This window comes from Phyllostomus discolor, chromosome 7 (assembly GCF_004126475.2).
Source record: "Phyllostomus discolor isolate MPI-MPIP mPhyDis1 chromosome 7, mPhyDis1.pri.v3, whole genome shotgun sequence".
NCBI classification, from domain to species: Eukaryota; Metazoa; Chordata; class Mammalia; order Chiroptera; family Phyllostomidae; genus Phyllostomus; species Phyllostomus discolor.
This window is the reverse complement of record NC_040909.2, coordinates 50,320,939-50,345,983: the sequence shown is the minus strand read 5'-3', so window position 1 is coordinate 50,345,983 and position 25,045 is coordinate 50,320,939. Positions and strand designations below refer to the sequence as shown.

The 25,045-nt window shown below is 40.3% G+C and overlaps 1 protein-coding gene and 1 long non-coding RNA gene across 4 annotated transcripts in view; both read left to right on the top strand.

The window, feature by feature from the left end:
* ARHGEF3 (Rho guanine nucleotide exchange factor 3) overlaps positions 1-25,045 on the top strand; it is a 320,037-nt gene that overhangs the window by 157,470 nt on the left and 137,522 nt on the right. For all 3 annotated transcript variants that reach the window (XM_036030937.1, XM_036030938.1, XM_028517989.2), the window contains one exon: positions 12,959-13,021. In XM_036030937.1, coding sequence (XP_035886830.1) covers positions 12,959-13,021 — 63 coding nt within the window. The remainder of the gene's footprint in view (positions 1-12,958; positions 13,022-25,045) is intronic.
* LOC118501642 lies at positions 8,533-10,351 on the top strand. The gene is made up of 2 exons (XR_004904277.1): positions 8,533-10,017; positions 10,221-10,351. It is a non-coding gene; the product is annotated as an uncharacterized LOC118501642 (long non-coding RNA).

Sequence of the window (25,045 nt, the reverse complement as noted above, 5' to 3'; positions counted from 1 at the left end):
CCTTTACTCCAGCATCTGTTTTGAACAGAACCCAAACTAAGACAGCTGGTAAGCATACTACCTAACACAGTCTCACAAACCACTGTGGCACCAGACCTGTCCTTTGAGAAATACTACCCCAAGGTATATACCCAAATAAGCAACTTACCATTTTCCTTCTTTAAAGTTCGAAAATATATTAAATTTTGTATTGTTCAACTCTCTCTGCCATTTTTCGTAACATATTGGTGATGCTCTGTTCTGATGAGTGACACTGTATCCCATTTTTGCTCTTCCTCTTCCAATATGGTATTATTACAATTGGCTAATAAACTCTGTTCCCAAATTTGCCCATGTAGTTAAATCACTGTGTAACATTGTTTTTTGCCAATGTGAGACATCCAGTGAGCAGAATAGCACTGTCCGTTGTGGTCACTCAAAGTAAATGTTTACTGGTGAATTATTGATGAGCTCTGGCTGAAACACAGCAGGCCAGTGTTGCCAAACTGAGAGGGCCACTATTTAGCAAGCTTTTGCAACATCCTGATGAGAACCAGGAGCCCAAAATTAGGGAGATTGAAAAGGTGCTTCTGCAGGATGAAGCTTCAGATTTGGCATGGGTCCCATTAGCAGTTTCAAGGCAGAACTGAAATTCTAATGCAGAGAGGGTTTCTTGTTTTCAGGCTTGGGTCCATGCCTGGAATGTCTGGTCCCATGGAACCTAGACTGTTCAGAGCGTGGGGAAGTCCAGGGTGCAATACACCCCGGGATGTATCAGAGAATCACATGCATGGGCACTGGCCAATCAGAAGAGGCATCCCGTACTGTGTGTGGGACATATGGGAGGAGAGAACTTGAACCTTTAATGATGAGAGGTCTTTAGAAGCTCTCTTTCCCTACCCATCCCCATCTTTGCTTGGCTGGCTCTGTCCTAACACTCAAATGCATGTCCCTCTTCTGACAAGCTCCCTGACCACTGTCTGTAGTGGCTCTGCCCCTACCTCCTCTCATTATTGCCCTGGTTTACTTTCTTCATTACACTTTGTGTACTCTATAACTAGCTTGTTTAGTTGCTTACTGGTTTATCATCTCTGCTCCTACTGTTCCCTACTCAACTATGTTCTTCATGAGGGCACAGGCTCTGTCCCTTTGCTGACCAGTGTGTCTACTGTATCCTGAACAGTGTCTGGCATCTCATAGGTGCTCTGTAACATGTATGTTGAATAAATGAACCTATCTTATGAAATTCACTTTTCTGAGTTTCCTGTTGCCCCTGACATTCTCTTATCACAATTCAGGAATATTGTGGGCCTCAGAGTAAAAAATGAAATTTTATGAATGGCATGTCTTAGCATTTTCAGTCTTCCTGAAAAGAAACTCTGTAGCTTCATACTTGCTATTTGGGGATAGGTGGGTTACTTCAGTCAACAAACATTTATTGAACTTTTTCTGTGTGTTGGGTTAAGCTTTAGAAATGTCCAGGAAAATTCTGGACCTGAAAGAATTCTATTCTTAATAAAACACTGATTTCCTGGAAAAATGGATTAAATGCTGGATAAATATTCCTTGATTCTGCAAAATCCAGACTCAGTTTCAGACTTCAGGATAAAAGTGATTGGGTGGGCTTTGAAGCAAAAATCAGGATTAGAAAATTTAGTGCAAAGTACTTACCCCCTCCTAGCAGCCCATTTGTGGCTCACCACAACTTTTGCTTTTTTTATTCAAAACTTGACAGGACATGATAGTACCATTAAAGAAGGGATGTTCCGAATACCTGCACGTCTCTGGTGTTTGGGGGCCCTTTGCCTCCCTCCTGTAATTTGGGGTTGTGGTGAGGCCCTCCTCTACTTTCAAAGACAGCTGCAGAAGGAAAATGTCCCTGTAATCACAGTTGATGTCTTTCCAGACACCGCACCAAAACAGTAACTGGCTTTTACATTATTGTTCTGATGGCTTCTCTACAGACTATTGCCAAGAGTATTATTCTCAAGTTAGTCAAGACAACTACCCTGAAAACTGGTGACCTTCTCTGTGCTAATGAACTCTACCTGGACAGAAAGAAGGGTCTTTGTCACATGGACAGTCCAGGACTTCTCTGGAATTGCCTCCAGAGGCAAAATTGTAAGGAATTATATTGAGAGACATTGTGCCCTGGCCAGTGTGGCTCAGTTGGTTGGTTGGGCATTGTCCCACAAACCAAAAGGCCACCAGTTTGAATTCCAGTCAGGGCACATGCCTGGGTTGCAGGTTTGGTCCCTGGTCAGGGGACATGTGGAAGGCAACAAATTGGTGTTTCTCTCTCACATAGATGTTTCCTTTCCTCCCTTCCCCCTCTCCTCTCTGTTTCTCTCTCTGTCTCTGTCTCTGTCTCTGTCTCTCTCTCTCTTGTTGCCCCCCCATCTCTTTCTCTCTCAGACAAAGAGAGAGGGAGAGAGGAAGGGGTGGAGAGAGAACTGTATATTCAAGGACCTTGTTTTAAGGAGGAGGGTATTATTACACAGTTATTTTGCTTATGGTTGTTTCTTTCTCACTGAGAGAGAGGAACATCTTTAAGGGTAAATAATCTGTTGTGAGAGTTTCTAGTTTCATTTGGGAAAGGGCAATTTTTTTATTGAATCCTTAAATTATATTCTTCTTGGGCCTAAGGAATTGTGCTCCAGTTACTACCATTCAATTTCTGCTCAGTGCCTGGGTGGACTTGCTGCCTTGTAGGAGCACAGGGCACACACACCCAAGGGCTAGAAGATCCGGCAAAGCTGAGCCCTTGGCAGGAGGCGCATGGAGGGCCTGTTGCCCTCTGGCATTGAGTGCGTATAGATGCCCTGAGGAGGAATGAATGGACTTGGGACCGTTTACAGTTGTTTGTTTGTTTGTTTGTTTGTTTATGGGAAGGGGTTACACGTACAGGTTATTTCTGAATGTTATTTTCCTTCCTATTTGAGAAAGAGTTGCAGACATTATGTCCCTTTAACCCCAAATATTTCAATTTAGTGTGTATTTCCTAAGAATAAGAGCATCCTCTCACACAGTTTAATTATTAAAGGCAGGAAATTTAGCATTGTCAGAATATATTAACTCATCCACCATTTATTTTTTTTAATTTACCAACTGTCACAATAATGAATCTGGTTCAGGACCATGTGTTGCATTTACCGCCCTGTCTCTTTAGTCTGAAACTGTTTCCCAGGCTTCTTGGTGTTTCTTGATTTGGACAGTTTTGAAGAGAAGAGGCAAGTTATGTTGTACAGTATCCCTCAGTGTGAGTTTGTTGGATGTTTCTTCTTGATTAGATTTAGAGTATGAATTTAAAAAAATTATCTAGAGTGATAGGAGAATACTGTTTTTCAGGCTGTGGCAAAGGTGTTACCAGCTCTGGGGTCTTTCTGGACAGGAAAGGCAGAAACACAAATGAGGGAAGAACTGAGAGCTCTCCTTGTAAAATCAGGTTTCCAGGATAAGCACATCCGAACCCAGATTGTGCGGTTGGACCTTCTGAGTTGGTTAGTTCAGTGGAGTAATTCTCTAGAAATTAAGAAATTATTTGGACATTCCCTGAATGATATGGATAATGTTTTTGTCAAACCATTCCATATGGGAATAATTTTTAATAAGTGGGAGTTCATTATGTTGTTAAAAATAAGTGAATAAACAAATACAAGAAGGCCAAGGAGGCATCAGTACTAATAATGTTTTATGAACCAAGGTTGTGATTAATCCAAGTCAGTGTACTTAAGATCCAGTAGAAAAATAAAATAAAATAAAATAAAATAATTATAACTATTAGAGCCTAGAAAAAAGTGCTCTGGTTAATTTGAATTTGTGCCTTTGTCATATTCCATTATTAAAAATCTTTGTGAATATGAATTCCTTTTCCTATTTTAGATTGGTGCCCATAATGGAGTTTTTCTAGAACAATCTTTCTGGAAAACACACTTGCTAGCTGTCTGCCCTGGGTAGACGAGTTTTCTGTCTTCTCTCCTACCCCTCTGGCCTTGAGTGCTTTGGAGGGAAAAGTAGTCTGTAAGCGTTTGTGAAATGGCAGTGATTCTGGCTGTTGGTTGGCTATTGAGGCTGGTAATGGCACAGAGGGCTGGCTGTGTCTCCTCCACCTGCTTGGTTCAGTATGTTTTCCTTCCCACAAAAGAGGAAGACCTTTCCTTGGCCAAGAAGACCTCACCTCTGCTTCCAAACTAGCTATGGTTCCCATGTTCAGTGGCCAAAATCAGTAACTGGGGCTTTTCCTGGCTTCTCAAAATCAAGTTAATGAGTAGACTTTTATACATTTCAAATATTTTCTCCATGACTTTTTTTCCTGTGGTGGCTGCTCTCACTTGCTGTTATGGCTGCTATTGCTACTACTAATACTGAACACTTGAGTAGGGACTGTGTACCAGGCATAGTGCTGAGCCCTTTATCCACATTAATCCATTTAACTCTCACAATAACCTTTGTATTCCCATTGTATAGATGAGAAAACTGAGGTTCAGAAAGGTGAAGTGCTTAAGATTCTACAACAAATAAATGGCATAACTTGGATGTGGTCCTTCCAAGTTTTACTTTAGAGCCCACCTAGCATCTTCAGACCACCATTAATGACATCTGAGTGCAAAATCTCATGTTATGTTAGTTAAAATCTATTTACCAATAGCTCAGAGAGCACCAAGATTTCCAGGTTCTACATCTTGTGAGCATACTGAAAAGTCTAGAAAAAAGGAATAGTGCTCCTGGATGCTGGAAAAGAGAGGGTATTTTAAAAATAAGGAGAAAAATACTCTAGCGGGGTATTAAAAATGGATTGGGGGGGTCCCTCTCTTGATTCTCTTGCTCACCCCTGTAGCTTCAGACAATAGAGAAACAAAATGTGGATCCTTTCCCTGCTCAAACATGAGGTAGTGAGTCAAGTTCCAGCTAAGGGCAAGCACAAGAACACAAAATTCTTTTACTAATCTCTCCCCAAAGAAGGTGCAGATGAAAGGCAAGGCATCAAAGCCTCTGCAGCCACCAAAGTTGTTTGCCAGCAAAGAGATAAATCAAAAAGGTTTGAGATCTGGTTTGAATTTAATAATAATAAATGACTAATCAGGGGCAATTTGCTGTCAAGTTGGGAGCTGCTCTCTCTCCATCAGTGCCTCTTTGCTGATCTGGTCACTTGGTTATTAAATAGAAATGCCCTCTGATTAAATTATAGGGCTGTTCCAACACCAATCAATTCAATCTTGGCCATTTAAAAATGATCTGGCATTGCATTTGTCCTGTCTCTGTGCATGAAGTGGGAACAACGTGTAGCAAACATGACTGAAGGTATCCAGAGAACTTCCATTTCTAACCCTGTACGAGTGACGTGGCTTAGAGGAGGGTCAGGATGTATCCCAGGTCTCCTATCCACCCTCCTGCAGGATCCCCTGTCTCCAACACCCACCCCACTGCCTCTCAAAGTCAAACAACAACAGAACAGCAGTGACAATCATAGTAATAGTAAATACAATAATAACCACAGTAGCAATAATAATTTCCATTTTTAAATCTCTTGCCATTTTCCTAGTCCTGTTTTAAATACTTTATCTCCTTTAATCCTGGAAATAGCCCTATGATAGAAAAATCAAAGCTTATAGAAGTGTTTTATAGACAAATACATCCCACACACCTAGAACCTGGCCCACCATAGATCGTCAGTAACTGACTGTTGAGTGAGTGAGGGATAGAAAAGTAACTTGCTCAGAGTCACACCAAATGGCAAATGGTGGAGATGGATTTTGAACTCAGGTCTGTCTCATTTATGCTCTTAATTGAAGTATAGGTAAATGCATTGCGAGCCTTTTTATATTGTTGTAAAACACATTGTTTTAAGCAGATATTTATTTGTATATCATTTTAATATATTAATTTAAATAAAACACATCTTGTTTTAAAACAATGTAAAAAGGAAAGAGCATTGCACAGCAGAAGGATGAGTGGTTTGGGAATCAGGCTGGCCTAAAGAAAAATTCTTTTTCCAGCATTTTCTAAGCTTGTGACCTTGAGCAAGTCACGAAAGCCTTTCAACTTGATTGTGCTCTGTAAAATGAACACAGTGCTTACCTAAACTGAGTTAAAGAAAAGCTTAAATGCACCAGTCCTTTAAACTGTGAGCACACAGGGTGGCTCAGTGCAGGTGCCCAGTTCCCTCCACTTGTGTATTGGAAAGTGCCTGGTGATTCCCCTTTGATTCTCAGACTCAAAATCTCAGAGGACTCCAAGGTTTGGGTCTAGAGAGAATGTAAACTGAGCCCAGTAAGGATAAGATATTTAGGCTTGGACCAGGACCAGCTCTTCTGAGATTAGGGTCAGTGCTCTTCACAGAGAGCCTCACCCAGAACAACAGAAAAAAGCAGTTAGTTGTTCAAGGACAATTTACTAATGAGATTTAGATGTCTGCCCTGTGCTATCAGAATGTAGTTAAGCCTGAAAAGAGGCAGCCATGGAGTGACCCCAGGAACAATGACACGTGGTGAAAGTGGGTTGGAAGGAAGACAGATGAAGGCTTAAAGTTGAGGCAGCAGGATGGACTCACACTAGTAATGAGTTTCAGACAGAGCCCACCTGATCCATCCCGAGATACCTGTATCTCCATCAGATCTCATACATGAATATACAAAGGGCTTTTCTCTGTTGTGAATTAACAAAGGGCCTCCTGGCTGTTTTTTTATTTGAGAAGCATGAGAGAGGTTTCCCAGCAGCCAAACACTTCCAGAAACTGTCCCCATCAAATATATAACTGACAGGGCTAAGGATCAGATAGTACATTCAGGACCTTTGTTTTCATAAATTCCCCTCAGTAAGTGACTTTCCTTCCTGCCCCAGAGAGGCACCTCAGTGTTCATAAAAGGGCCCAGGTACCCATTTAGTTTACTATTATTTCATTCAGCTGACTGTTTTCTTTCAAGTGAGGTGTTACCAGTCTTGGATTCCTTGTCCCTAAAGCACAGAGGCTGAGTCTCCATGCTGTTGCTCAGGACAGTGTGTGGATAGATGCCCTGGCCATGGGTGTGCCTCGCCCTTGAACAGATCTGACATTCTTTCTCATAGGAGGAGTGGAAGTCACAAATGTCCCACTTGCACCAATGTCTGAACAGCCTTCATTTCTTTTGGCCTACCTATATATTTGAAGGAAAATAAATTACTCCACTGGTAATCTTATTTGAAAAGCAAGAATTGTAGCATGAACTTGTGGGTTTTGAGTCTCCAAGGAAATTTGAGGTTGAAGAATTTCAGCCTTCAGTGATTTTGCTTTTGAGGTTTTGATTTAATTTTGGCAGCCAGGTGGTTAGCAGAAGGGAAGGGTGTCACCCAAGAACACTGGCCTCCTTTATTCATTCTTTTAGTCACTCATTCAGAAATTATTCATTGACCTACCACACAGGGCACTGGGGTTTAAAGTTATGTGTGCAAATCAGAGAGCACAGACTGAGGCACAATTATTGGGCTCACCTAGGGTGCTTTGTTTTCATGGCTGGAAGGAAGTGGGCTGTGTGTTGGCTTCAGTAAATTTGACAAGAATAACAGGGTGGGTCTGTGGCTCCTCAAATTAGCTGAGAACCTGTGAGACCAAGTGTGTAAATGCAGACAGTTCACACACAGTGTCATTCCTGCCTAGGAACTCCCTCAGGGGAGCCGTGCATGGTTTCTGATGCACAGGGAAAGTAAAATGGCTCATTCCCAAGCCTACCTAGGACCACACAACCTTATCTAGTCTAGATAGGCATACTGTTTTCAAGGCCAATCCTCTAGTAGAATAAAAGTTATAACGTTGTTACCTCACAAATTCCTGATGTTCAATACTTTCTTAGATCCTCTCAGCGGGTGTGATGTGCTCTCCCAGACTCTGGGATAAAACAGTGGGGAAACACATACCTTGCAGCCAGATAGATATAGGTTTGAATCCAGGCTCTGCCACTTGCAAATTATAGAACTTCAGGCAAGTCCCTACCCTTCTCTGAGCCCCTGTCTCCTCCTCTGTAAACTGGATATTATCCACCTACCTTGTGGAGTAATCATGAGAATCAAATGAAATCATGCATATAAGGATTTAGCTCTGTGATCAGTATGTAGTGTGTGTTTAATAGGCTAAAGCTGCCATTATCAGTCTGAGTAGTATCATTATTAATCACTTTGGTGAAGTTCAGAATAGAGCAGTATCCTGCCACACCCTGTTTTCTGAGATGTTTATTTGTGTATGTCTCCAGGGCTTAACTTTGCCACTGGTGATTTATTCCATGAACTGTTTTGCTTAGATCATTGGCATGAATGAGCTCCCCAATATTTTAGAAATTCTTGGGTGGAATTTAGAAGTTCTTGGGTGGGATGTTCAGCAAGTGCATGGGGCTGTTTCATGTGCACACTCACCATCACAAGGGTTGATTAGGTTGGCTGGGCTGGGGGAATGGGCGCCCTTTTGATTCTCTCCACTTCCTTCACCTGTGTCCCTCCTGGAGTTGGGTAATTAGTGAAGAGGACAAGTTTCCCAAAGAGAACAGGGCCAAGGGCATCATCAACAACAACAACAACTACAAAAATTAAGAACTATTCCTCTGGTGGGGAGTTGGCCACGTGCCAGGCACTATAGCAGGTTCTAGAAAGATGACCACAACAGACCAAGTCCTGCCTTCATGGACTGACATCTCATGAGGTCAACTGAAAACCATAAAATACAACACTAAAGTAAATTATCTTCATAAAATAGGCATTTCCTGCTAGTTTCTGTCTCAGCACCTCCTCTGACTCATTCACAGCAGAAATCACAATCTAATTATTATTTTTTCTTTTTATTCCCAATTACTTGGCAGAGATTACACCTGGCTCATACACTGTTGTATCCCAGGACTCAGAGCAGAGCTTCACACCTCAAAAGTGCTCAACGAACATAGAGCGAATAGACAAATGGCTAAGTGCTGCCTTGCGAAATTTTTGCTTTGGGCCAGAATTCAAACTTCACATCCCTTCTTTGTTGTTGGCAGTGGTCAGTCACCACCCTATATAAAGGAAATTGAAAAGGAAATATACTTTCATAATCCATTCAGCTTTTGTTCCATAAAATTTCTGGGTTTCTTAAGGAGATCACTTTATCCCAGATTAACCATCCATGGCTTAATTAAAAAGTCAACTAGAGGACATTTGTCTTTTGGATTTGACACTTGTACATAGAAGTGTCTGGGGTTAGGGGTGCTCAGGAGACTGGGTTTCAGTGCTGCAAACTGTGTTGAGTTAGTCTGGAGAAGGCTGAATGCCTATGAGGAAAAGAGCCTCTTACTCTCATGCCCTGTCCTTTACCAAGGTGGGCTTCTTGGGGTAACAGGCTACCGTTGATGTGCCATGTTGATGACATCATTAAGTCCCAGGAGTGGAACTCTAGCAGCATGAAGTTCTACAATCTGACAACACCAGGTAGCTATATACATCTGTATAGCTTATAGTTCAGGTAATATACAACCATTCATTGTGCTTCTACTATGTGCCAGAATTCATTCCAGGAACTATATATAAATCATCTATGAGCTTTACAACAGCCTGAGCTGGTAGGCATAATTTCCACTTCACAGGTAACATCTAAGATCCTCAGCCCCCTCTTGGCATTTCCAAAGATCCCTGTTATATAATACTGTAGCCTCTCAAGGCAAGAGAAGCTAGACTCAGGAATAGCCCAGGTTGTCCTCGGCCACAGCACACCAACACAGCTGTTCCCCACTCTTACCCTGCACCTGCTACCTCTGTACTAACTGATTGGAGCCTTCTGCCATTTGCTGTGCTGTGTAATCCTTCTCAATACAGCTCTCCAGGCAGATGCTACCAGACATTCTGGATTGCAGATGAGTCATAACCTATTTGTCAAACATGCTTTAAACAGTGTATGTAAAGGATTTTGCCCTAGGAATGAGAATCCTTGATTCAGTGTTACACTGCAGCTGTGTAATTTTGAGCAAATTGCTTATTTCCTCTGACTTCAGTTTATTTACCTGTAGAATGGGAGTTCTCCATCACCATACCTGCCTTTTGCCTCAAAAAGTCACCATATGACCTGGCTGGCATAGCTCAGTGGATTGAGCGCGGGCTGCGAACCAAAGCATCACAGGTTCGATTCCCAGTCAGGGCACATGCCTGTGTTGTAGACCACAGCCCCCAGCAACCACACGTTGATGTTTCTCTCTCTCTCTTTCTCCCTGCTTTCCTTCTCTAAAAATAAATAAATAAATATTTTTTTAAAAAAGGTCACCATATAAGTATAAGCCAGTGAATTGGCTTCACTGATACCACAGTGCTGCTTCTAAGTGCAACTAGATGTGATTCAGTAAGGGTCAGGACCCTATGCAAATGTGAAACATTCTCAAAAGTGGCAAATGGCTACCAGTGTCTTCTCAAGGCTCCTGCCAAAATGGAGTGTTTGGCTCCCTAAGACCTTGGCAAGCTCATTAATTCCTGAGCACCATCCCAGAATGGCTGGTTTAGAGTCCTGGCTCCTGGCATTGGATTTCTGAGTCATTCCTCTGCTTGAGTGCAGTAACATATAGGATCTAGAACTGCACTACTCTGGATAGAACCATGTTCACCTTTGGGATTTTAAATATCTAGGTAGCTGGCTACGGCACAGGAGACCCCAGTCCTCTCCCACCTTTGTCTGGCAAACTCTTATTCATACTTCTGGCCTAATCAACTGTCTCTTCCTTGGAGAAGACCTCCCCAACCTCCACCCAGTCCAAACTAAGTAATCCTCACCATGTTCCCAGAGCTCTCCCATCCATGATTTGAACGCCTACTGTGTACCAAGAGTTCCACTAAGCTCTAATATGCATTACCATAATTATTCCTCCCTCTTTCAGAATAGAAGCAAATGTCCTCACAACCATATTAGAGTTGAGAAAAGGTGACTCAGAGAAGTGAAGTGACTTTCCCTAGGCTATTTGGATCTTACTGCGGTATAGTTAATCATATCAGCCTGTCCCTCCTCCATGAATGTAAGTTCCTTAACCGTGGGAGTTGCCGATGTTTACATTCCCAGGAGCAAACACATGGCTCATAGTAGATGCACAACGCATCTTTGTTGAACTGAAGTGAAGAAATACTGGAACAATGATAGTAAGATAGACAAGGATAGGCCTGGTTACTTTCCAGTCTCTGCCAGTGTTCACTCTCAGGGTCTAGTAGAGGAGGAGGAAGGGGTGGACTTCTTTGGGGGCTGAAGACTCTTGACTCCACTGTCACTTCATGTCAGTGATTTGATCCTTTGGTAGCTTTCTGCCAAGTAGGATAGGGAGACATAGCAAGTCACAAATTAGGGACTCAGTACTTGCCTGGTTGGTTGAGCTGGGATTCAGAAGAGAGGTGAATATGCCTTTGATGAGCCTTCATTGTGGTTTGTAGATGGAGTTTCTGTTCTTTTTATATGGAGGAAAATATATTTTTCTTCATCTAACCTGGCAGACTTCCTTGGTCATAAGTCCATTTGAAGTACAATGTTCTTCATTTCAAGTAATAACTTTTCTAAATCTCAGTGTTTATGACTATAAAAGAGAAAGGGAGATTGGAGATGGTGTGTAAGGTTCTTTCCAACATTCTGGTTCTGCGATTACATCAGGACCCTGGATGAAGTTTAGAACAAATTTAAATTACCCAAGTACAAAGCAGCTCTAAAAATGGAATATCTCTAAGTGAATTAAATTTTCTTTCCAGTCTAGTTTTTTCTTCCAAGCTAGAAAGAATCTGAACTTTGTGTCTAAATTTGTAAACCTTGATATATGAAGACATTTACCAAAAAAAAAAGAAAAGAAAAAAGAAATACAAAGAGGAACAAATTTTAGCAGCATGAATACAAATAATAAGGCAAACCAATTACCCTAGAGCTTAATATTTCCTTGTATATAATTTTATTTAATTTTTTGGTAAAGATGTTGAAAACATGTAGTGTTTTATTTAATAAGAGTAGGTTTTTTATTGTTCACACTATTACAGATGTCCCCTACCCCCCCCCCTTTTGCCTACCTCCACCCAGCTCCTGTCCCCCAGCCTTCACCACATTGTTGTTTGTTCCATGTGCCATGCATATATGTTCTTTGGTTAATCTCTTCACCTTCTATTATCCGGTACCCCAACCCCCTCCCCTCTGAGATCTGTCAGTCTATTCCATGTATCCATGCCTTTGGATCTACTTTGATACTTCCCCAAAGAGGACATACAGAGGCTAATAGATACATGAAAAAATGCTCAATATCACTAATCAGAGAGATGCAAATTAAAACTGCAATGAGGTATCACGTCCCTTCTGCCAGAATGGCTACTATCAATAGATCAACAAAGAATGAGTGCTGGTGAGGTTATGGAGAAAGGGAAACCCTTGTGCACTGTTGGTGGGAATGCAGATTGCTGAAGCCACTGTGGAAAACAGTATGGAGTTTCCTCAAAAAATTGAAAGTGGAACTGCCTTTTGACCCAGTGATCCCAATTTTGGGACTATATAAGAATCCAGAAACACCAATCAGAAAGAATATATGCACCCCTATATTCATAGCAGTGTTATTTATAATAGCCAAGATCTGGAAACAGCCCAAGTGGCCATTAGTAGATGAGTGGATTAAAAAAACACAACTGTGGTACATTTACATAATGGAATCGTATGTAGCTGTAAAAAGAAGGAACTCTTACTCTTTGCAACAGCATGGATGGACCTGGGGATTATTATGCTAAGTGAAATAAGGCAGAGAAGAACAAATATCATATGATCTCACTTAAATATGGAATCTAATGAACAAAATAAACTGAAGACCAAAATAGTTTCCTGGACTTTCTTAGGCTTTCTTAGAACTGTTCATTTATGTAGCTTGGTTAAAGGTTTTGGGCAACCAGGTAGGAATGACAAGGATTGCATGTGCTACTTGACTGCTTTTTTTCTTTCCTTAATCAAAGCCATAATCCATGTTTGCATCTGAACTTTGTTTTATCATTTTCTTTACAGCGAAAACGGAAGCAGAGCGCCCAAGATGAAGATGCTGTTAGCCTTTGTAGTCTCGACATAAGTGTAAGTACAGTCCTTCCTACTCGCCTGCCATGGGAACACCTCTCATCTCTGAATCTGTTTGTTAAATGCTGTGCTTGTTAAGTTAAGTGGGCTTCTAGGATCTGACTGTGGCAGTTGTGACCTGGGGAAAAACTCTTTTTAAACATATTTCATTTTTACTAGAGAAAGCTTTGTGTCCAACTTAAACTTCCAAGCCAAATTGTTTATCACCCATGTCTTTTCTCTCATACAATGGATTATGAGCTCAGTACATCTGGTTGGAATCTAGAAAAATTCCACCGTGCTATTTTAGAAGCTGGTTCCAGAAGATGGACCAGATGTTTGTCCACCTTCGGAGAAGTTAGCAAGTTGGCCCAACTCAGCAACTGGGTGGCCTTAAGGCCAGAAATCTCCAGCAGCATGGCTGAGTGAGTGACTTTGGATTTAACAGATATTAGTTTGAATTAAGATTCTCCACTTACCATTTGTGTTACACTTTTTCTCACCTCTGATTCCTCATCTGGAAAATATGGATGAAAAGACTTAACCTAACAAAATTTTTGTGAGGATCAAATAGAGCAATAGAAGTGAGAATACTAAGCACATTACCTGGCATGTACTAAGCACTCACCAAATGTTAGCCTCATTGTGTTTTTCTTTAAAAGCAGAATTTTGCAAAACGTATTTAAGTGACATGGTAGTTGAAAGCTGGTGATGATAGAAGTAAAAAGCTGCCTTGGATTTTCCAGGCCCATATCCTTGAATGCTTAATTTCGGTAGCTTTCTTTATGTGGCTTCCTTGTCTCCTCAGGGCACAGTGGATGCCTACCTGAGCCTCTGATGCCCTTCTTATCTGGGGATGAGGATGGGGATGGGTAGGGATTCAGGCTCTCCCTGGGCCCCCCAAGTCTATTCACCTTTTGCATGTCTTGGAGTTCAAACACTGTGCATGTTGTATTCATCTAACATTGGACCCAGGTCTTTCTCCTTCTCTGAGACCAGAGAAGCCACTGCTGCAAGATGAGAAGGCTTCTTTGCTAAGAACTGGGGCATGATTCTGGCTCTGCCCGTAACAGTGTAACTTTGGCCATCTTCTCCGCTCTCTGGGCCTCCGTTTCCTCATTTGGTTTTTAAAAAAGTGTTTGAGATCAATTATTCTACAACCATTGTGAAAATTTGAATCTTCATAGCACATAGATTATTGGGTTCTTATCTGATGACATTTAATTACCCATGTAAACAATACTCTTTGAGTTATTTTTAATCATTGCAAGTTTTCTGTGATACAAGCAGCCATGATGGAGTAAGCCTGAGCTATCATCTAATTAATGTGCTTGCACATTTTAATTTCACCATATCCAGCCCTTATGCCATCAGATTGATGGAGTTGGACCAGTTTATTAGGTGGCCATTGTAACATTACTTCTAGGTTTTACTTTACTCAGTGAATGTTTTATTATTGACAAGTATAATTTATGGAAGTTTCCTTATCAGCAATAAGTTTTTTATGTTTGAATTTTTAAAATTTTGTGGCAATTATTAGAATCATTGGCTTTCAAAATTTAAAGAGCCCTTAATTATCATATATTCTTATTCTCTCACTTTGAAAATGAAGAATTAGAAGCCCAGGGAGGTATAGTGATTTAGGCAAGACTTTAATCTAGGTCATTTCTAAGATCATGCCTCATCTTTCATTATTCCTGAACCATATTTATGTTTTCAGGAAAACATGTTTCTAGTAGCTTTTTATCAAAAGCCACTAAACTCTTTTATATGAAATGATTAGTATTTGCAGTCATGAGTTGTGATTTGTTTTTTATTTCTCTCTCTGTCTTTAACTATTTCACATCATGTATTTCACATCATGTTCTCTCATTTCACACAGTAAAGAGACTTTTATGAAATATAAATCTACCTTTATGCTTAGGGATAAAGGTAGCCAACTATATTCAACTATATTCAACTATATTCAAAAGGTATTCAACTATAGCCAAACTCCTTTCCAATTTGCCTGGCATTTTTCCTGAATTATAGCAATACAGATTCCAGAGCCTGGGCAGAGTTCCCTCCAGATATTGTCACACAGTGTTACAATAATTGTAAATGTTAAGAGAATCCTAGAAGCTGTTGGAGGACATGAAAACTGGCCTTGTGCAGCCTTACTAACTGTCCAAGTCACACGAAGATGACAGGATGTGTGACTGAGATGTGGCCACAGAGGAAGTGGTACTGATTCTCAGTGCCTTACACCTAGCAGGCGCTCAGTAGAGATGAGTTGAATCAAATGAAGTGGTGGGTGAAGTCACTCGTGAGAAGATGTTTTGCCATAAAAGAAACAATGTCTAAATAAATATGAGTCTAATAAATTAATTGTCCTGATAAATGACCTTTGTAGGCTATTCAAAGGTGCTTTTAAATGGTGATATCCAGTAGAGTGATAGTCTCTTGACTAACCAGCAGCATTACTGCAGAGTTGTTTGGAGCCCGTTTCTGTGTGCAGTGGAAAGTGGTATCTGAAAAAGAGGTGGGTTCCAATGGATGACTCATAGTGGAGGATGTGAGGGTTTGGGAAAGTAATATTAGTAACTCTCAATTTTTATTCCATTTAATAAGCGGAAAGACATTCACCAGATGTCTTTGAGCAAGAAGTTGCTAGATGAGGGGACAGAGGTCTTTTGGGGGTTATGGTCAAGTTTTGATCGAGTCCCAGCCAAATGCTGTGTGCACAGCATTACCAAAAGTGAGTTCTTGGTAGTTATTAGTTGATGGATTTAAAAATAAAAAACAGTGAGTTCTCCAGGATATGGGGAATTCAACACACATACCACTTTTAAAGAAACATATCTGTGACATAAAATTGGGAAATGTTAATGCAGACAAAATCTTCCCCCTTTGATTAAAAATTACATAGAAAGCCCATCAGGGCGTCTGAGTGATGACAACACTAGACATCTCCCACTGACATCTCACTTTATTTTAAAGCCTCAGCTGATGATTCTGATAGGTGCCTGGAGGGGAGTTTTCCTGTTAAACTCCTCTCCAACCTCTTATTGAATTTGGGCTTAGAGACCAAATAGGAATGGATAAGCTAAGAAAAGAGCTTATTGTTACAGAATGGGATCCTCAATTGTTTGGGGGACCACAGACTCCTTTAGGAATGTGATAATAGCACTGAGTTCCAGAAAATTTTACAAGATTGATGTGTGAGTTCATGGAGCCCAGCCAAGACCCCATGTCTTGGCATAATTGAAAGTTCCTCTGGAAATAATATTGGAAAGATCTTAAAGCACAGTGACGTATCTCCAAAGAACTATACTCCCACCTTCACCCCTACCACTTGGTGAAAAATGAATTGTGACTGGTGAGTCCACACTATTTAATGATATAATTGGTCTCTATTTTTTCCCACCATTTCACTCAATCCACTAGCTGAACCCCCAGCTTCCTGGCAGGGTAGAACACAAACTGTTCCAGAAAAAAAAAAGTAACCTATACTTTTGAGAACAATTTGCAGTGTAGAGAATGCTTCCAGCAGCCACCTACAGATCTCCTCTCACGTCAAGGGATATGAGTAGGATGATTTCAGGGACATTTCTTCCCCCAGAGTACTCTTCTAGTTCAAATTCTAATGGATGAGAGACCCAGAGTAAAGAGCCAGTGTTCACGGTGCCCCAGGAAAAGCCCTTGGTGGAAGAGCCAGCTGTGCCCCCAATGCAGGGCCCTGCTTAGCACCAACCATCCTTTCTCAAAAACAGATGAGTTCAGGGGGGAGTATAAAAATATTTCCCAATGATAAAAACAATGTAAAAGATGAAAAGGAATATATGTTCCTTGCAGAAAATTTGAACAATAGAATTCATCAATAATCCCATCACAAAGCAATTTCGATGTGTTACCTTCCTGGCATTATACACACACTCACTTTACAATTTCTTCATTATGAAATAGTGCAGACATACAAAATGGTGTAAAGGATAATATAAAATTCCATGTAGCCCTTAACAGTAAAGCCAAAGGCCCTTGCAAACCCCTTTCTGTGCTGAGTGTAATGTTTATTGTCACCTTGCCTGTCTATGATCTTGCTACATACATGTATCCCTAAGTAACACCTGTTTTCAACCAGCTTTTAAAGCTTATATAAGCACACAGTTTTTAAAATTGAGATCATAATATGTATTAATTTATTCGTGTGTTTTTCATGTATTTATTGAGATCATGCTACCACATCTTGAAATAGTCCTCAAGAACATTATTTTTAGTAACTATAAAGTACATTGTCAAATGGATGCACCAAATTTATTTAACCAATCTTTTATTGGATATTTAGATAAGTTACAATTTTTCCTTATTATAAGTGACACCAATAGACATTGTAGAGTACCTTTGTCTAATCTTCTATTAGGATAAAAATGGATAAAATATGAAATTCCTGGCTAAAAGGGTATAGATATTTTTTAAACCCGTGAGCAGGTTTATACCCCTTCTGGCAGTGAGAGGTAGAAATGCTGTTCAGAGCAGTTGAGTATCTTGTACAGAAACTCAGAGCGGGGGATAGTTTTCAGTTTTCTCTGGCCCATCTCTCTTTGAACTGTATCTTTGGTCCCTTGCTAAGTACATGACTTTATATGGGACACCTGCTTATACCCCTTCTGTGGGAGGAATCCTTCCCGCTGCCCTGGTGGAGATGGGGCTGGTGGAGGGGCTTCCTTTCCATGCTGGTGGGGCTCTCCTGGGGCGGCAGTCTGAACCATGACTGGAGGTGGGATGAGATCCGTTTAATCTCACAACTGTCCAGTAGCCATAGGTATTACCATACCCTTTTTGAAGATAAGGAAACTGAGGCTCAGAGAGATAATCAGTTTGCTCTAAGTCCCAGCTTATTGTAGATTCAAGCCCAGGATGGTTGGGTTCCACATCTCCCCCATACTGCCTCCAGGACAGGAAGGAGAAGAAAGTGTTGATGGTGGATGATGTATAGGTCATTCATCCAATCTTATGGGGAAACCACTTTGAGGCTTATGATATACATCCCTGAATTCCCATTACTGTGCTTTCTGATCACCTACCCTGTTTCATGGACGCTCAAATCACAAGTGTTGATAAAGAAAGGGGAAAAGATTTCTGGCCTCCATTAAGCCAAATGACCTTTATTGCTAGGATATGTTAAACCAGACACGGAATAGCAGCAGGATTATTTTATCTCTGCTCAGCAGAGTCCAGATAATTTAAAAAGATACCATTTCTGTGGTTTTGTTCCTTTTGGTCTCTTTTGGAACTTGCTAACTGGAAAGAGTAGCCTTGCCCCCCACCAGCATGAGGCCTTGATGAATAACGTGGATTTTAATAATGCTCTTATTGCCAAGAAGACCAGGCCTGCCTCAGCGATCAGGTCTTCATTAGCACATGCTTATATTTAACCTGTTGGCATTTTTTTCTATTTGGATTTATGATCCGCCATGCTGCCTGTGAAATCCTTTGGGCCTAAGATAGTGGAGACCCTATGCCAAGTTCAAGGTCGTTCTCATGCTTCCAAGTCTGATGGCAAATTTGCTCATTGTTGACATAGACACATCTCATCTTGCCTTTGCCCTAACTGATTAGGTGGTGGATTGTAATAATTACTGTGATCTTTTTCTCTTTGATCCACCTCTTCAAAAGCACAGTGACAAAGAAATTCTAAGCCGCTTCAGGACACACTCTCAGAAGTTAATGATGTAGCCAAGTGTCAGTCATCATTTACTGTTCCCTTTCAAAGTGACACTAAGGGGGCCTATGTTGATGAGTTTCTTGTGTTCCAAGACTACCTGTTTGTTTGAATTTGTCATCAGCATTATAAACTTTGGGAGCTAGAGGCTGAACACCACTCTGAACCTCAGTTTCCTTACCTGTAAACTGAAATCATAACAGTGCCCCCCCTTTGAGCTGTAAGGATTAAAATAAATTAATTCATGTAAAGCACTTAGGACCTAGCCCATAGTAAGCAGAAAAAGTACTAGCTATTGTTGCTATTGATTTCATAATGCAAAATTAGCTTACAGTTAAATTTGAGGGTATTGTTGTTGGCCCCAGTATTTCACAAGTAGAACTGATCTTGAAACTTAAAAAAATGCCAGTATATGAGGAGACATATACAATAAAACTCCATATACAAGTTTTATTACAGAATTTTTTAATAGTAGCCAAAAGCTGGAAACAGCAGGAATATCTGAATGATATAGACTTGTAAGTATATTATAAAATATAAGTATAAAACACAAGTACGGAACACATAAAATATAAAGCGTGCTCCCAGATATTCATAAATCTATTTATCCATGCAGAAGAGTAAGTGTGGAAGACCGTGCTTGGTGCTGGAGACAGTGGTTTTGTCGGGAGACTGGAATCACTGGACAAAGTGGCTGGGTTCCAGGGGCTTTTGACCTTTGACATCTTGTTAAACCTGTAAATATCCCTTCCCCTCAGAAGACTGTTTACATGTGCTTACGGTGAAATACATAAGATTACAATAAAATCCAGTTATATTGAAATACAATTATCCAAATATTTAAAAACAAGTTTGTAGTAAGAGTTACATACATGTGTCTTAGTCACTGCATTAAGTAAAAGACCTGGCAACACATCTAATAACTAATATACCTAACATGAGATAAGAGCAAATGATATTTTGAAATACATCAAACACACTGTGATTTAAAAATATAATGATTTCTATGGTAACAGATTCACAGGTCTGCTAATGCTTCTGTGATTTGTAGCCTCTATTCATACTGGAAGGAAATGCTGAATTTCAGTTCTTAATGAAACTAAAGATTTTTTTTCTGTCCAAGCTCACAGATGTCCTGAATGTATCCATGGACTCTTTGGGAGTCTGATAATTCTAGGTTAAGTATCCCTGTGTAAGATACTCAATCTGTCATGACTAGCTTTGCATTGTATTACTTTAGTAATTTAAATGACTGAGGCAAACAAATACAACAAATATAATTAACTTTGACCTGTTGGTCTATGAGGATGTCAGTGTTTTAAAGCAAAGAATGTAAAACATTAGATAAAATTAAGATACAGGGGTAATACTGATGTTTTTAGGAAGACCTAGAAATAACCATTAAATCAGTTCCCAAAACTTAGTGTTTAGGTTTTTCTTTGAGACCAGCTTAGCTTTTTGATGTAGATAACTTGAATCACCCCAGTAGTTTAGTAGGTGATTTTTTCTGATGCTTCTGCTATTAGACAAATAATTTTAGGATAGAAAAGTGTCCTTTTTTAAAAAAGAGATAAATACTTAAGGGGTAGCATGTCATGATATCTGTAATTTACTTTTGAATGCTTTCACATAAAATACGAAGTGAATATTTTAACTAACATGCACATTATTTAAAAAACAAACAAACAACAGAGACAGAGCTCATATCCCCATGGCTGCCCACCATCCCACTGACCTCCTCCAGTCTAATTCTGGTCATCAGCTCAGCCTCCTTCCAGATATTTGGATGCAGTTAGACATATAGGCAGACACAGATATAAAAATTAGTCTGTGGTGGTATTTTAAGGACATAAGTATTGTCAATTTTTGTTTTACCTTGCAACTTGCTTTTCCTTTTTTTTTTAAGTAATCTTTATTTTTTAGAGCAGTTTTAGGTTCACAGTAAAATTAAGCAGAAATTATAGAGAGTTTCCATAAGCCCTCTGCCCTCACGCAGGCACAGCCTCCCCGTACCATCGACACCCCACCGGAGTGGTGACAGTTGGGAAGCATACACATCATAATCACCCAGAGTCGATCGTTTACCTTAGTGTTCACTTGGTGTTGGACATTCTGTGGGTTTTGACAAATGTGTAATGACAGATGTCCACCATTACAGTGTCTTACAGAATAGTTTTGCTGCCCTAAAAATCCTCTGTGCTCCATCCATTCATCTCTCCTACCCCCAACCCCTAATAACACTGGTTGTTTTATTGTCTCCAGCGTCTTGCCTTTTCAAGTATGTCATGCAGGAGGTAGCCTTTTCGGATTGGCTTCTTTCACTGAAGCTCCTGCAGGCCTCCTCATGGCTTGAGAACTCACTTTTTTTTAAATAATCACTGAAGTAATATTCCATTGTACGGACATAGCAGTTTACTGATGCATTCACCTGGTGAAGGATATGTCTCGCTGCACTGCTGCTCTTTCATGCACAAAGCAAATGAGTGATAGTTTATGTTCCCCTGATTCTCCCTTGAAGGATACTTTTGCTGTTTCCAGTATTTCCCAGTTACAGACAATGACTATCCTCATACTCTAGAACTAGTAAAGTTGGTGTTAAAAAGTGCCTGTGGACACTTACTCTTTAATGTTAGTGTGAATACTATTAAATTGCCATTTTTTGTGGTTCAGATCCACATGTTATTTTGTTTCGTTCATAGACACCAAGGAAAAGCAAACAACAACCACACTGTTACCAAATGTAGATCTGAACAGGCTGTTAAAACTAGTGGAGAAGGAAAGTTTTGTCTGCATGATGTGTGCATCACCTAATAGTGTGTGCAAGCTTTAAACCTAAATATCCAGAAGTATCATCCATGGTTTAAAAGGGAGGAAGGAAGGAAGGGAAGAAGGCAGAAAGGAAGGAAGGAAGGCGGGGAGGGAGAAAGGAAGGGAAGGAACTGTAGTTGTGAATTCAAAGAATAAGTTTATTATATTGACAAAGTTTACATCTCAACTGCCTCATTTTGCAGTTTATCATTAATCCTATTTTGACTGAGATTATTTGCAGTAAGAAATTCACTAGAAAATAAATGTGTTAACGTACTTTCTCTTATGATTTCTTTTTCTAAAATGTAGCCTGAGTCTATCCACCTGAACATGATGTAAATTATCCTGGTTAGGAAGTTCCATCCAGGCTTCCGTTCCCAGCTAATTGAGTTTTTCCCCAAATGACTTACATAATTGCATCAAGCCTCATCTTAGATCTTGTTATATATTCCTGGTTTCAATAGCAGAAGTTGTTTTTTCTTTTTTTCTTACTTTTCTCAATTGTGTCTGGTGCTCATTCTCTGTGAAGAAAGGCTAGTACGTTGACTTTTGATATTTATTGTGCATAAACTTTTTATATTGCTTGATTGATACTTAAATTCTTTTTTTTTTAAAGATTTTATTTATTTATTTTTAGAGAGAGAAGGAAGGGAGGGAGAGAGAGAGAAACATCAATGTGTAGGTGCTGGGGGTTATGGCCTGCAACCCAGGAATGTACCCTGGCGGGGAATCGAACCTGGGACACTTTGGTTCCCAGCCCGCACTCAATCCACTGAGCTACGCCAGCCAGGGCTGATACTTAAATTCTTAGGTAACTTCTCAAAAAATGTCAAAAGAGTGAAGTGTCCAGGAGCATTCTCATGGTTTGTGTGTCTTCCTCTGCCCTGCTGTCTAACTCACACTGTTATGTGTGTATCATTTTATGGAGAGAGTTGACTCAGTGTGAGCAGATGGTTTCATTAGCAGCATCATTTCTTGGCCAGTGTTGATGGTGAAGCATTTGAAACTGAACCACGAGCTTATCTTCAGTGGTTAGAGTGCCAGCTTTGGGTTAACTCTCTAGACAGGGAATTAAAGGTGTTTATTGTGGCTCTTTCATGAGCAGATTGACATTTCCTCTTATGGTTTTATAAATGAGGTTTCTGTTACTCCCCACACATCTCGAAATATCAATTTCTATAATTGGAATCTTCAAGGAACACTAAAATCAATAAATTTAAAGTGTTTTCTTTGCCTTTACATGGCAGGGGAAAATGATGCTTTTGCTGGCCAGCTCTATATAAATTCTAACCAAGGACATATTTATTTCTATAGAGTTAATGAATTTATTTGTTTATTCTTTAGTTCATTCACTGACTCATTCATGCACTAATCCAATCAACTGGTGTCTATTGAGCTTTACCCTGGGTCAGACACACGGACACAGAAGGAAGTGAAACTTAAGACTCGGTCATCTGCAAACAAGTAGAAATTGCTTTTGATTTTGTCACAAGTTAACCAAGCATGGAGCAGACATATCTTACTGGTTTTCCCCTTTCTGTAAGGAGTAATTCCACATGGTTGGTTTTGAAAGAAATAAATTTTGCTATAAATTCTTCTGGTAACATTTATTATATCCACCTTAGAGTATCCTTGAAATTGGCTTATTTTCTTCCAGCTGGAAGGTTGGAACCCAAAGGTTCATCTGGGGAAGTGCTTCACCAGTGTTTTATGCAAAAGCTAACCTTGGGAAGTTATACTGTGTGGCTGGTGGGCTTTGCATTTGTGCTCTCCTTACATTGAGGGATTAGGGACTGGGAACACTAGATTCCAGAGCAAGATCTCTAGAACTTTTAGACCTGACAGGGACCTGGAAGAGTTTATCTTGTTGAGAGCATTTCATTGTGCAGTTGTGGCAATTGAAGCTGAGATAAGTCAAGTGTCCTGCCCAAAGTGACAGAGGATGAGTGAAAATACAAGTCCTAGGACTGGACCTTAAATCCAGGAGAAGGTTGAAGCTAACAGTTCTGGTTTTGGCATTTTGAATTCTTGCCTAACCACTTCCTAGCTGTGAGACGTTGGACAACACATTCAACCTCTCTGTGTTATGGTTTCCTTGGTTGGAAAAATACTGATGATGATAAGGTTGCTGGAAGGATTCAACACAATAATGCAAGTTAGGACTATGGCACAATGTTGCAAGCAAGGATACTTCTTACTATTGATATTGTAAAATAATCCAGGGCTATGGAATAGGGGTATTGTCTATTCTAGGTAATACTGTTTCCCTGGTGCCCAAGAAAGTGGCTGGTATGTATCCAGCCCTCAGTTAAGATTTGTCGAATGGATTTTTTCAAATGTAAATTTGGTAACTGTCATCAAGGATAAATGATACCAGGAAAGGGAAAATAACAATGATGTTTATGTGGTGCTTAAAACAAGAGGGCTGTGAAACCCTGTACCTTTTTAGGTGGAACAAGTTTGTTTTTAAATGAGCCACTTCTGTGAATAATAATTGATAGAGGTATTTGACAAAATGCCTCAGCTGTTGATTTCATCCTGCAAAGCTTGATTCACATCCAAGCAGTCTCAATCCACAGGTGACTGGTTGATAACACCACTGTCAGCTCTGCCTTTAAATAGAGCCAGAACCACACCATTATCGCCTCCAGTGGGACCACCTTTATCAGGCCCCCATCATCCCCCATAGTGGCTGAATGATTCCAGGGGCCTCCCACATGGTCCCCCTACATATGCCCTTGACCCTTTGCTGTCCACTGTCAACTCAGCAGCTAGGTTTCTTTTAAGCCTAAATCACACACTGTCTCTTTCATGTCTCATTCTTCAGTGACATTTCAGTGGCATTACCGCATCCTTCTAGTGATCCTTGAGGTCCAGCACAGCTCAGTTACCTTGCTACTCCTGGACCTCATCACCTACCCCCTCCCTTTTCTCCCCGCCTGCACCACAATAGCTCTTCTCTTAATCTCCTGCGTTCACCTTGGGGCCTTAGCAATTGCTAATTCTCTCTATGTGGAAAGCTCTTTTACACACCCATGTGATTGACTTCCTTCTGTTCCTTCTGTTATCTCCTCAATTGTTCTTAGCTAGGCTGTTTTGTATCCCCATGTTGAAAGTCATTTCCATGCCCTATCCCCAGTCCATCTCTGCATTCCCTACTCTTCTTACCCAACTTGATTTTTTTCTTCATAGTATTTATCATCACCTGCCACACAATGTATTTTCTACTTATCAGAGTCTTTCCACACTAAAATATAACTTTTATTTTATCTCTCTGCTATAGTCCTAATATCTGGGATGGTGTCTGGCACAGAGTGTGTCCAGTTAACATTTGTTGGATAAGCGAATGAGTGGCTGCTTTATTGTTTATGTTTCATGCTGTCTTTAGAACGTTACTATAAACATGAACTGGATTTATCTTGGCAACACTTTAAGAATGTCTGTCTTTCTCTATACATATATTTTCATCTCCTCATTTTTGAAGAAAAGTCATAAAACAAGGGGCAAAACCAAGGCGTACCTGAAGAGACCTT